Source organism: Aphis gossypii, chromosome 1, assembly GCF_020184175.1.
Source record: "Aphis gossypii isolate Hap1 chromosome 1, ASM2018417v2, whole genome shotgun sequence".
In the NCBI taxonomy this organism is placed as follows: Eukaryota; Metazoa; Arthropoda; class Insecta; order Hemiptera; family Aphididae; genus Aphis; species Aphis gossypii.
In genome coordinates, this window is record NC_065530.1 from 58,894,322 (window position 1) to 58,908,668 (window position 14,347).

Below are 14,347 nucleotides of genomic sequence, written 5' to 3' on the forward strand. Positions count from 1 at the left end.
ATTTAAATCACGTAAAGAAAACGCGAATCTTAATAACTGGTAAAATTTTCAAGTATCTACGACTTATACTTTTTGAATAATAACAAATATCAAAAATCGTTTGAGGCTAAACTGTTATTTAACGCGGTTTTTGTAAAAATTTAAATTTCAAACACTCATAAAAATTTTTTGTCTGAATCCGGTAGAGTTTTTTTTACAGATATTTGAAGAAAAATGTATGGAGAACCTTGTACCAAATTTTCAAAACTTAGTTATAAAAGAAAAAAATTTTATGATTTTTCAACTTCAAAATTACTTGCAAATTTTCGCGTTTTCGACAGATTTCGTAAAAATTTGAACTAAAAACGCTTATAAAAAAAAATTGTGACTAACGATTTTTAATTTTTTTTAGCTACATTAAAAACAACTCATAAGGAACCTTGTATTAAATTTTCAAAACTTTTTGGTCATCCAACAATTTTTATCGACACTTAAAAAAAAATTTCTCAAAAAAATCGAAAATTTCAGTGGTCTATAAATAACTCAAAAAAAGTCAAAATTTTTTGAAAATTTAACTATATACGGATACTACTGACATTAACATTTGGTGAAAATTTCAAGTATTTTCAGTGATTAGTTTTTGAATTACAACCATAAAAAAAAATCGATTTGGTCGAAAACTGGTTTTGCGTAAAAATTGCCGTTTTTCAGTCATTTTTTTTTTTTGTTTTTCTCGATTTTTTTGAAAACTGTTGGAAAATGTTAACTTTTTACCTCTATAATGCACCAAGAATATTCACTTTTACATCGGAAACCACCCCCATAGTTTGAAATTGGAGCATTATTTCGACTAGTTATGCTGTACACAGACACAAAAAAAAAAAAAAAAAAAAACACACATCATTGTAAAATCAATACATTCATCACTTCGTTCAGAATCTAAAATATGAATATACTTAAGGTTGTGCCATAAATAATATAATATTATCTACTATATTATCGGTACTAGGATACCGCGAAAAAATAACCCTTACTAAAAAATTGGGATAAATTTGCATTAAAATATCTATAATCCATTATGTATGTAGTACATATTGTATTATATATAGTGTAATATATCAGTATTCATAGTATAGATCATAGTCTTAGAAGACCTATAGGCTATAATTGAAATATCTAATTTAATACATAGGTGACCTTTGCTTTTACGAAATACACTCGACATCTACTATACGGCAGAGTGAGTTCCCCGTTTTTTCTAGAAAAATTCCGTGATTATTTATTAAGAGAATCGTGTACTAGAGAGCCACAAATCCATAGTCACGGTCTTACTATACAGTCTTAGAATTTGGAAGTTTCAAGTTACTACATAAAGTCTAAGTTAGAAGATCTAAACTTCAGATAATATATTTCAGATAATATTTAGATTCTGAAGATAACATAAGTTGTTCGTGGAAGATATTATTTAATATTTCATATTTGATAGTGATATTATGAAAAATGAAGTGCAAAAAGTTTAAAAAATCATTCTTTAAAACAAAAACTTACAAATGTAATTTTTATTAGAATATATAAATACAAAAATAAATTGACATATTTTAAAAGTTGAGTTTTATCTTTCATTTAGGAGATGGTCGTTGATATCATCAATCATCGTTTTATGATTTTATTTATAGTTCTTAATGACCTATTTCATTATCATAAATATAATGACGTATAAATATATAATAATGGTACTATTTTTTTTAAATATAAATTATAGCAATAATCGTAAAAAATATAATGTATCTATCATGGTATCTATCTTGTAATCAGTCGTTGAATTTTACATTAATAAATTACCACTTAATAAATATGTATTTTTATATAATTATTAATAGAATAAAAATTACGATTTTGACTCCACAAATTATTTTAACAAAAATAAATATTAAAGCTTAGACAAAAAACGTATTTCTAAGCAGATTTTAATTGGAAAAGGGCGTACACGTAATTCATTTCTAATATTCTTTCTCTTACGGTGTAGGGATAACTTAACTTCATTATTCTTCATGTTTCTGTTTATTTTAAATCGTGCTTAATGCCACGTATAAATGTATTATCACAGAAGTGTCAGAAGCACAGTCATATAAATATATCTATATGGTCGTGGTTAGAAGTACAAAAGTTGATTTAATTACGTTAACTAACAAAACATAATATAATTTATAATTAATTAAGATTATCGCAACTGTTATCTCATATGAAAAATTGTTCCCCTATAGTCCTATTTTCCATGAAATATCAGGTATGTTCCATGAAATTTGTATTTACATATTAACCATGGTTGTAGATACAACTACTGTTATGTAAACTTTACAATATTTTGTAAGCCACTGTTATCTTTCATATCCTGCCAATGGCGGACTAAGTTCTTTTGTTGACGTTTTTCTTTAGACTTAAAAAGCCGATAATGCTATTATTGCTATTTATCTAATCAACTTTTAAAAACTAATAACTATTGTCCTAGTTTTAAGCTTACTGTTCTACTTCTAAGCTTTTATATAACTAAATAAGTAAGTTTAATTTATTTATAACCTTTATTTTAGAGAAAAAGTATTAAATAAATTTAAACTAATTACAGCCATCTGGATATGGATTTTATTATTTTTTTTAAATTTTAAATTCTTTTAGCTGTAAAACATGATGTCTATTATCAAATATCAAGTTTTTGATATTAATTAAATTTTTCAATTGTTGATTATTACTTGTAGTACTTACTACTATGAATATATGTATGTATTATATATAGGTGTATACTTGAATAAGTTTGGCTCATAGTTTAGGTGTTCATTTAGTATCCTATATCTAATTTAATAAAAAAAAATTTAGTAAGTACCTGACTTTTTTTTTATCAGTAATTTATTTTAACTATGAGTATAATATTGTGGTAGTAGTATTACTATAGAAATAAAATAATGAAAATGAAAAAACATATTAACTTATATACCTAAATACACTTTAATTTTGTTAAAGGACACCAAATTATAACATTTATATTCATTACTTTTTATATTAAATCTTAAGATAACAATTAATTATTGTTTGATTTTTATATTCTAGGCTTAAATAGAAAATTAAGCACTAATTTGGACTTATTTTATACTTATGCAAACCAACAAGATGAGAGGTATGTTTGAACTATATTTTACTAATTTATATTAACTAATAAATAAATAATATATCAAGAAAACATACTAAATGGTTTATTTTTCTTAGAGAATAGTGAATTTACTTTAATTTAACCTAGAAGTAAACTTATAGTTTATAATTGAGAATGTTGGCTTAAAATGGCATTATTATAAGATTCAATTTTAATCAGATTTAACATTTTTATTGATTAATCTAAAAAAAATCTCCTAATTTATTAATATTTTACCTTTTTAAGGTCGCCCTCCGAAAGGAAAGCCAAGATGTACTATGTGTAATGACAAAAAACATCCTTTGAATTATGTATTACCTACACAAAATGGAAAAAAAGAATTTTGTTCTGTCAATTGTCTTACAGAATTTCGAAAAGAATATGTTAAGGTAATTATTGTAATTTAATTAATTAACTATTTGAGTAGCTATAAAATATTATTTTGTAATTAGGCTAGTAATAATGTATGAAACTGATTGTTGTGCATTAAATAAATGTTTATAAATAAAAAAATTAAGGAAGTCGTCAATTTTATGTTAGATCTTTATTATGTTACCATAAGATGACTATTAGAGAGATAAATTTTTTTTTTTTGTTGTTAACATATATATATAAATGAAAAATAATACTCATAATATATACATGATTTCATAAATAGCTCTTATAAAGTTATAAATATATATTTTACTGGAAATATTAACAATTTAGAAAGTGATGACAATTACTAATTAAAGAAAGAAATTATATCATTGCCTAGGAATTGTCATAATTTCCATAGTTTTTTAGGCAATGCTATCACATATTACTTTCTTACTCGAAAACATTGACTACCTCTCAACAGCCACATGCTAAAAATCATAATCATCATCTGCCAAGTTTGGTATCAACTGTCATTATTGTTCGTGATCTAAAAATAGCAGGTGGGGAAATGACTGATATCAACCGGTTGATTGAACAATTTTATGGCTATCACATATCGCAATATTTATGTCTTTAATTAAAAGTGTCCCTAATCTATACATTCAACATTGCCCGTTTAGTAGTGTGTATCTACTTTTTATTGCAGCACGTATTTGTTACTAATAGAATTTGCAAATGTAAAAATGATTAAAATACACTAAGCAAAGTTAAGAAAAATGTTAAAATAAACCTTATATGTTTATTGATTATTAGGATGATAGTGAGGTAATTAGTAATTAGATTTGTTAAAAATCATATTTTAATTAGACAGATTAAATTAAAATATCCAAAAAGTAATGGCATCTTTGCCTAATATCTTTAGGAAATGATAACATATAGGTACTTGGCAATTTATGATTTCCTTCCACTATTAGAAATTGTCAATATATCTGGTAACATATACATATTGACCATTGAAAATATTAAAAATGTATACTGAACATACTCATTAAATTTTTTCCTTTAATAATAAATTTATCAAAATTCTGATTATTTAAGATTTTCAAGCAAAGATAGAGACCATACTAATAGTAACTCATATCAATGGACTTAAAATATAGAAAAAGTTAGATGATGGTAAAACCAAATGGGAAAAAAAAGCTAAAACAAAATTGACTTATTTATTTATAAAGATTAATTATATTATTAATTCCTATAGTAATTGAGTCATGTATAAGCTTAAATCAAATACCTATTTTAATTTGTTATATATACAAAAATTATAGTGAATTTAAAAATATAGGTTCTTCGTGAATGACTAAAAAAAGTATTACTTATTATGGTAGAATTTATTATTTACTCTTAATCACCTTATATAAAATTCAAAACATAAGTATATATTACCTATGCAAGATACTAAAATTTACTTTAAATTTTAAATAAAACGTTTATAGTTTTTGAAACAATATGTAGGATTTTAACTATTTTATATATAAAAAAAATTTTAATTCCAGGTATATTATATTGATTTAAAAATAATATTCTGTTGTTAATTTACAAAATTTCATTTATTTTTATCAAATTTATGGCATTTGGTAGCATTTTAGTATTTTAGAGTCCAATATAGATTCAGAGTATAATATTTTATAATGCAAATATTTAACTCTCATGACAATATTTGTTAAATCTGTTACTATGGTAAATGTATCTAATTAAAGTACTAAAATTTTTTTTTTTTATTATTATCAGTCTAAACAACCCATCATTTAACTTTATTAAATATGATCAAAAATTTATTTCTCAAATCATTAACAGTAAAAAATAAAATTATAGTTTATTACCCATAATAAAACTATGACATTACCTAACCTAACTATTATTACTTTTGCTAAGTTTTGTATTTTAACAGTTACTAATTTTTATAAGTTAAGTTATAATAAATAAACATCTGATAAAACTATAATATTTGATTATATATTATTAATATTGATGTTTAAAATATTTTAAACTATTTTTTCATGTTATAAAATTTAAATTTAAACTGTTATTTAATTGCACAACAGGGTTATTTATGTGTGTGTGAGTGTTATACTACTTATTTATTTTAATTTTTAGTACTAAATATATATCTTAGTATTTATTTAACTAAAATTAACTCAGTTATCATTACTATAGAATGGATGTGCAAATTGTGATAATATAATTAAAGGCTCTCCAGTTAAACAAGAAAATCAAGATTCTACAGCAAAAAACTTTTGTTCAACTGTTTGTTTAAATAAACATCAAAGGAAAGAACAAACAAAAAAAAGTTAGTCCTTGTATTTAATTTTGAAACCCTTACTAAAATTTCATATTTGTATATAAATATATATTTTATAATAGTTTAAGTATATTAAATTAATGTAAAATTGTACAAGCATGATTAAAATTTAATGTATATTATAAAATCCTACTTCGCTTTCTTCATAGTTGTTAGTCACATTAGATTATTAGATACATTTTTAAACATATAATAATTGCAAAACATGCTTAAAAGTTTTATAGTGAATTAAATTTCTATTATTAAAATTCATTTAGAACAATCATTTTTAATTATTCAGTGTTGTTTTGCAATAACAATGAGGTGGTAATAACTATGTGCTAAAAATTATATCTTATTTATCTTGATGTTAAATACCAAAGTATACTATTTTATATTGTTTCTTTGTTTTAGCTGTATTTGGAGATGTTCAAGTAAAAAATCCAGTATTTGATTGGGATAATTATCTTAAAGAAACTTCAAGCTCTGCAGCTCCTACTTATTGTTTTAAACAGGTTAAAAAAAAAATAATTAATTTTTGTGAATGATTTGTATGGAATATATTGTTTACATTACATAAATTCTATACCTTAATACTTGTGATTATAATTAATTATTAAGTTTGAAAAAAAATAAATAATAATTTTAAATTATATATTATCTAACTTAAAATATTATTACATTTAGCATGAAGTATCCCCGGAAAATGAATTTAAACCGAGTATGAAATTAGAAGCTGTTGATCCTCGGAACATAACATCTATGTGTATTGCAACCGTCATAGGTGTTGTTGGTCCCAGAATACGTCTTCGTCTAGATGGAGGAGATGATAAAAATGATTTTTGGCGATTAGTTGACTCTACAGAGTTAAAACCAATTGGTTATACAGAAAAAAAAGGCGGGATGTTACAACCTCCACTTGGTAAATTTATGATTTTATGTATTTGTATTTAATTGATATTGATGAAAGTTTTAAATTTATTTTTAGGTTTTCGTATGAATGGTTCACTATTCCCCATGTTCTTAGTGAAAACCCTTAATGGAGCTTTCTATTCTCCAGAAACTGCTTTTAAATCTGAACCAGATACTCCTACTGATAATTTATTTAAAGTTGGTCAAAAACTTGAAGCAGTGGATAAAAAAAATCCCCATTTAATTTGTGTAGCGACTATTGGTAGATTAATTAATTACATTAACTTATTTTTTATATATTTAATAAAGTAAATATAATTATATTGTTTTAATTTTATTAGGTGATGTCAATAAAAACAATATATTTGTTACATTTGATGGATGGAGAGGTGCATTTGACTATTGGTGTTCATATGATTCTAGAGATATATTTCCAGTGGGATGGTGTATAAAAAGTGGCCATCCTTTGCAGCCACCTGGTCATAAGGGTAATAAATATTATACTTGGTTATTATAATAAAATAAATTAACAAATCAACTATTGCAGGATCTCGTTATTCAGGAGGTAGACCAAATAGTGCACAATCTTCAGCAAATATGAAACAAAATTTTAATGATTCTATAAATTTAACTCCAGATAGTGCTAGTGATCTTGAAGCTGGTATTCAAGAATCATGTTCTGGTATTAAAATCCTTAATTAATATTATTTAATACATTTATTTTATAAGTTTGATTTATTTATAATTAATTAAAACAATTTAATTTCCAGTATTTATAAACCATGAGTGCAAGTGTGGCCCATTTATGGATTCTTCTAAATTATTTGAACTTCCCAAGCAATTAGGGCCTGGATTAGTACAAAAAGTTTTAAAAGACACTATACAACATTTAGTAAACACTGCACATGATATACAATCAGTGACAACATTGATGAAGAAACAAGGTGATAGTACATGTACAATTACAGGTAAACACAATAAATAATAATTATGTACTACACTTATTTTTAGATCAGTAATGTGGTCAACTTATATAAATTTTTCTCTAATATTGGGTCATAATAAAGTAATTTAATAAAATATAAAAAAAAATAGTATTTTTAACCTTTTTTAAATTATTAGGACCTTGCTCTATACAGAAGCACTTAACTCAGTTTGAATTTATACACACTAACCCAGCCTATATTATCCTCAATAATCATCCCTCTCCTTCACAAAAACAAACAGCATACATCTTCAATATGTTAGCTGTATATAAATTAGTTCGAAAAATTTAAATAAATTTGGATTAAAAGTTTTCTCAAGAATCAATAATTATTTTTTAATATTCATTACAAAATAATAACATTTAATTTGTTTGATATTCAGCTACATATGAAGGAAAATCTAGAGTTTTTAAATTACCAAAAATTGAGAAAACAGATGAGTTTTGGGATTATATAAGAACTCTGTTAGAGGATCTATCATGCTGCAAAAATTTATTAAGTCCTGCTTTAAATGTTTGCTCCGAGTGTAAACTAGAAAAGAGTAAATAATAATATTTAATAATTATAATAATGTATAAAGTTTTATGTTATTAAAATAATTTTTTTTATTTTAGATGTGAATGAAGTAATAACCAATGATAGCAAAAGTATAAAACGACATGGTTCACCAGAAAGTTCAACTCCAGATGAAGTAACATTAGTAACAAAAAAACCATGTACAACTGAACCTGAAATGGAAGCTGCATCTTCAACAACCCCAACTGAAGGGCCATTAAGATTACCTGTAGACCCTGCAGAATGGTCTGTAGAAGATGTTATTCAACATATAAATTGTATAGACTTACAATTAAATACATTTGCTGATCTTTTTAGAAAACATGTAAGATTTATTATTTAAGATACAATTTAATTATATTAACATGTTAAATAAATAAAATTATTATTTTAGGAAATTGATGGAAAAGCTTTACTATTATTGAATTCTGATACAATGATGAAATATATGGGACTTAAATTAGGACCTGCTTTAAAACTTCAAAATTTAATCAATAGATTAAAACCTCGACGAAGATAAAAGTAAGTTTTATTTATTTATTAAAATACCTATTTAATTATAAATTCAGTGAGCAGTGTGGCGGAATGGTCACTCAGCTGGCCATGGCCTTGACACAATCATTTCATTTACTTGAATTTGGCACAGTGCAAAAACGTAGTACTTCGTAGAACACTAGTACATAACCCCACATTCATTACAATTGTATCTTTTTACCCCACCAGACCCACTCTATTCAGAGTGACGTCCACTCAAGTGTAAAATTCTCTTAGATAAGTGGGTAGCAGTGTGCTAAAATATTGATACTCAAGTCACAATCATACTCAATAAAATATTATAGACAATATAAAATCAACTAGAAAAAAAATATGAGAATTTTAACTATTGTAATTTTTCCTTTTTTTTTGTTAAAGAAATATATTTTTTCTTTATATTTTACAGGTAAAAAGCATTAGGAACTTATTATTCAAGGTTGATAACAGTAAAGTTTAAATTATTAAAAGTTGGCTCTCCAACTATTTTAATGTATTATGAATGATTGGTGCTTAGGTAATAGACATTTAATATGAAATTAATTCACATACAATTTTTTTAATTTATAATAATTATGTTTTCCTTAATAAATATATTATTTTATTTATGAAATTTCTATTAACTAGCGTTAAATCATTGTAAATTTTTGTTTTCTAATTTATATAGACAATAATTTATCTTTTATCTGATATAAAATATAAAATATAGTTATATATTTCTTTATAACTAAATTTTAAACCATATTTTGTTGTCATTGAATCTATTTAATAATCAATAATATGTTAAGAGGATGTTATATATTGTGTTGTTACCTCTGTCTACCGCATATCCATATGTGTAACATAACAATATAATTTTTCATAAGACTAATAGTAAGCTTTAAGTCAATGTACAATTTAATTGATCTATTTTCTCTGTGCTCAGTGGTGATTTTACAATGTACAAATTTGGCATGTTACATAATGGGCAAAAATTAAGTCATTTGTACGTTTAATACATTTAATATATTGTTTTTTTTTAGAATAATTTTCTTCTAATTACTAGTGTATTATCAAGTTCAGAAATTATAATTATATACCTTATGAATTTTTATTAGAAAATATAAATTGTTGTATGATTTTTTTTTATTAGAATCTATAAAATCAGAATATTCTTCTTTATACAATGGATTTTATTGGGTATATTTAAGTTTTATATTGCCTATTATCTTAGTGATTGAATGAATTGAATAATGTAATGGTAAGTATTAATTTGATATTCTGGGAACCAAAACCTCGCTTAGCACAAATATTAAACTATAGTCCATGATATCCTATTAGCTAAAATGATTAGTTTAATTAGTAGTGACAAGTAAATAACTAGCAACAAATAATTTTATAATATTAAAAAAGGTAATTGTGATCATATAAAAGTTATAATATTTTACACTCCATGGTTTTGTACTTTTAATTTATGTTATTTTTTTGTTATTAGCTTTAATTTATTTATAAGATAAATCTGTAATATTTTATCAAATTTCAACTTTTGTAATATAGGTATATTTGAATTTAGTTTTAGTAATAGAAATATTTATTTTATTTATTAATTATATCATAATATTAGTAGCCGTAATGGGAGAAAAATGTAATGGCAATTGTTTCTGTGATTTTAGAAATATTTTGATTGATTGTATTGAAAAATTATATTTTTTAAATGAATATAGTATTTTGTTTGCATTTGTATTGTTTTATAAACATACCACATTAACTATCAGTATTAACATTTATTTGTACTTACATAAATTTTATCTTTGTGACTATCCCAACCAATATTAAAATATTATTCAAAGAAATATTCACAATACGATTAATTATAAATATTTTAAACATTGTTGTTCACTTGTTACATTTTATGATTTATTATAAAACATACAAGTCATATCTTATAACCTAACTTTTATAGTTACACATATGGTTTTTACAGTAAACAATTATTCATATAATACATATAAAATTAACAGAGTTTGCAATAGTCACGTGTAAAAAGTAGTAAGTACAATTTATTGTAGAGTGCAATTAGTATAAGTATTTTGACTAATAAAATCTAATATCTATTTGGTAGTTATACACTCAATTTTAAATTAATTTGGTTTTATCCTCACTTCTTACACATTACAAATTTTGACTGGACAACGAAAAACAATAATCAGTCATCGTAGTCTACCTCAAAATCTCAAAATTACTATTTAAAAAAAAACATTTTTTACTGACTAGGTGCATTTTTTTAGATTCTGAACGGAGTGATGAATGTATTGATTCTACTATGATGTGTGTTAATTTTTTTTTTTTATTGTGTCTGTACAGCTAAACTAGTCGAAATAATGCTTAAATTTCAAACTTTAGAGAGTGGTTTCCAATGGCAAAGTAAATATCCTTGGTGCATTATAAAGGCCACATATAAAAATTGTTCAACAGTTTTCAAAAAAATCGAGAAAAACAAAAAAAAGTGACGGATAAATGGGAATTTTTACGCAAAACCAGTTTTTGACCAAATTGATTTTTTTATATGGTTGTAACTCAAAAACTTATCACTGAAAATACTTGAAATTTTCACCACATGTTTAAATTATCGTTATTAATACATCGCTAAATTTTCAAAATATTTTGACTTTTTTGAGCTATTTATAGACAATTGAAATTTTCGATTTTTCTGAGAATTTTTTTTGAAATGTTAATAAAAAATTTTGGCCCAGTCAAAATACTTGAAAATTTAATACAAAATTCTTCATAAACTCTTCTTATAGCGATTAAAAAATTACAAGAATACATAGGCACAATTTTTTTTATTAGCATTTGAAAGTTCAAATATTGACATAAATTCGTCAAAACCATGAATATTTGCAAATTATTTTGTTGGTATAATTCGTAAAAATTGTTATATAAGTACCTAGCTAAGAGTTAAAAATTCAAAACGAGATTTTCCATAAGTTTAGCTTATAATAATTATAAAAGAACTTATATTTTGGTATATTCAGACCATTAAAATATAAACTACTTTTTTCACTAACCATTCGAAATTATAATAATTATATCCTAGGCTGACAAATCATCTTCGTTCAGAATCTTTTTTCGTATACAATGATACCTATTATTGGATTCAAATTTGACACTCCTATTATAATATATAATATTAATCCATACGGCACTTAAATGTACAGCAGAACGGTACCCACTTGGGTTAGGCTTTTTTTTTTAAATGTTTTTGTTTATTACATCTATGTACTAAAGTAAAAAAAAATAATAATCCTACTATTACTAAAAATGATATAATTTAATACTTAAGTTAGGTAACCAACTTTATTCTAATTAGAAAATTATGAATGACCTAGATATTTTAGAAACATCCAAATTACTTAGTCCCAAACATACCACTAGGCGCTTGCTGCAATTCATGACATTTTTTATTTGTACCCTGTGGCCACCAGGACCATTAAAAATTATTTAGATTTTTGATACTTCATTCTTAAAATCGTTTTGCGTTTTCTATTTTTTTTTTCACTTTTTTACTTATATTTAATTGAATAATTTATATAAAAAAAAATTTAAATATCAAAAATCAAATCTTATACGTCACCCAATATAACTCTCCTCCTAAACTTTTAATTAAGGTATTTTGCTCTAATAAACCATTCAGTAAGCCGTATTATTGGAACAAAATTGACATGATTTCTTGTACGGTATATTTTTGCTACTGTGGCGTTCCCTTAAAGCTTCGGAAAACTACTTTTTAGCATTGACGGATCCAATGAAAATGGAACTGTACGTCTGTGCATGATTTACAGTATCAATCCCTAAATAAATAAAGTTCTTTGTATATAAAACCTATTAATATTTTGAGTGGAGTGAGACGTGAGTCATCGTGTGTAAATGACAAATGTATAATATATGATACAGGTAATGAGGTAACCTGATACTTTGTAGTTTTTAGCATTTAATATAATACTGTAAAATACTATACTGTAATGTATTATTAATATATATATATATATATTAATAATAATGATTTATGGGACAGGGAAGGATTAAGGTTTTGAAAAATATTTATTCTTCCGAAACATCAAGGCTAGGTTCGTATATACGGTTAGGTATTATTGCATTAATTATTATTTATTAGTAAAATAGACAATTAAATATAAAATATCTAAGTATACTTACTAGGTACTTATGTAATATTTGGTGTGTGGACCTTTCTCCCCGTGCTATACTTCCATTTTACAACCTATTATTATGTGTAAAAAATATATAATATATTGATCCAAGGGGGAAATGTCCAGTAAGTAATACAATCGGACGAATGTAAATACACGAAAAATATACCTACATCTATTATAAATAATACATTCAAATATCTAATACATGTATTTGATTTAACGGTGTGTTTTTTTTTTTATAAAATTTATAATTATTATGGACAAAAAGAATTTTATAAAAACAGTGTAGGTAAGTCATTAAACTTCATTCTGAATTTCAAATATTTAATTTTAAAGCTAATGATTGCAAGAGTAAATTAAAATTGTTTGTTTTACATGCCAAATTGCCAATATACGTAAAATATAGATTTCTGATTCATAGGTATTCCAATTTTTTTTATCAGATAGGTACCTACTATATAATATCTATTAATGAAGGCTCATTATTATTATTGAACCATATTTCAAAATTGACCAGAAAAAAATATAAAACAAACAAGCAAACTGGATCATGAAACTCTCAGTAATTATATTTTAAAAACCCAAATACATCTTTATTATAGATTTCATTGATATATTCGGTGAAAATAAAATCATTTTCTAAAGAAAATAATACCAAGTCTTTAAGTTTAGATGCGATACCAAGTTTTTTATTTTTTTTTTTTTATTCATATAAGTAGGTACAATATGATAATTAAAATTAAAATTTTACCTATTTCTAGTAAATGTAATCTAAATGCATTTATTTGTATTTAAATTTAGATCATTATATTTGTTCATCATATCGGCTGAATTGATTGAGATCATACTGTAATTTACTACAATCATTAATTTAAGAAATTTGCATAAATAAATCTAAATCATCCACAAAATAATGTGGATTTAAAATATTATTAATTTATATATGTATTAGATTATTGAAAACAATTATAAATAGTGGAGGCGAAAAACCTTTTGGAACTCTAGAAAACTCTCTCAGTATTTTGAGAAATTGAATTTCCTATTTTAACTTATTGAATTCTGTCAGATAGGTATGGTTTAAATCATAAAAGGATAGAATTTCTAACACCGACAAATTATTTAGGAAAACAAATATTTCGCCTATTCCGAAAACAGAAAATGAACAGGATGAGAAATCAATAATATATCTTTACTAAGAGGTGAGACTATGCGTATATGAAGAAAAAAAGTTATACTAGGAGTATATAATATATTATAATATATTATATACTACAGCTTTTATAAACTAATTCAAAGTAACTCATAAAATATCTCT

At 24.0% G+C, this 14,347-nt stretch overlaps 1 protein-coding gene across 3 annotated transcripts; it reads left to right on the top strand.

Annotated features, from left to right (window-relative positions):
• Positions 1–2,364: 2,364 nt before the first annotated feature.
• On the top strand, positions 2,365–10,942 carry LOC114128563 (polycomb protein Scm). 3 transcript variants are annotated; one of them, XM_027993101.2, is made up of 14 exons: positions 2,365–2,534; positions 3,082–3,148; positions 3,407–3,549; positions 5,735–5,867; positions 6,273–6,373; positions 6,546–6,780; positions 6,847–7,032; positions 7,112–7,258; positions 7,318–7,452; positions 7,541–7,738; positions 8,139–8,297; positions 8,371–8,636; positions 8,706–8,833; positions 9,252–10,942. In XM_027993101.2, exons 2-13 carry the CDS (start codon positions 3,127–3,129, stop codon positions 8,829–8,831), a joined length of 1,851 nt encoding a protein of 616 aa, XP_027848902.1. In that variant the 5' UTR covers positions 2,365–2,534; positions 3,082–3,126; the 3' UTR covers positions 8,832–8,833; positions 9,252–10,942. The 3 variants fall into 3 exon arrangements, with proteins under 3 accessions (XP_027848902.1, XP_027848904.1, XP_027848903.1); XM_027993102.2 differs by lacking the exon at positions 2,365–2,534 and adding an exon at positions 2,761–2,849; XM_027993103.2 differs by lacking the exon at positions 8,139–8,297.
• Positions 10,943–14,347: the final 3,405 nt, after the last annotated feature.

Bases quoted from the DNA above. Each gene is read 5' to 3' on its own strand.
- LOC114128563 (XM_027993101.2), top strand. From the start codon at position 3,127: ATGCAAACCAACAAGATGAGAG. The intron at 7,453-7,540 runs GTATTAAAATCC...TTTAATTTCCAG, and splicing joins TATTCAAGAATCATGTTCTG to TATTTATAAACCATGAGTGC. The intron at 7,739-8,138 runs GTAAACACAATA...TTTGATATTCAG, and splicing joins TAGTACATGTACAATTACAG to CTACATATGAAGGAAAATCT.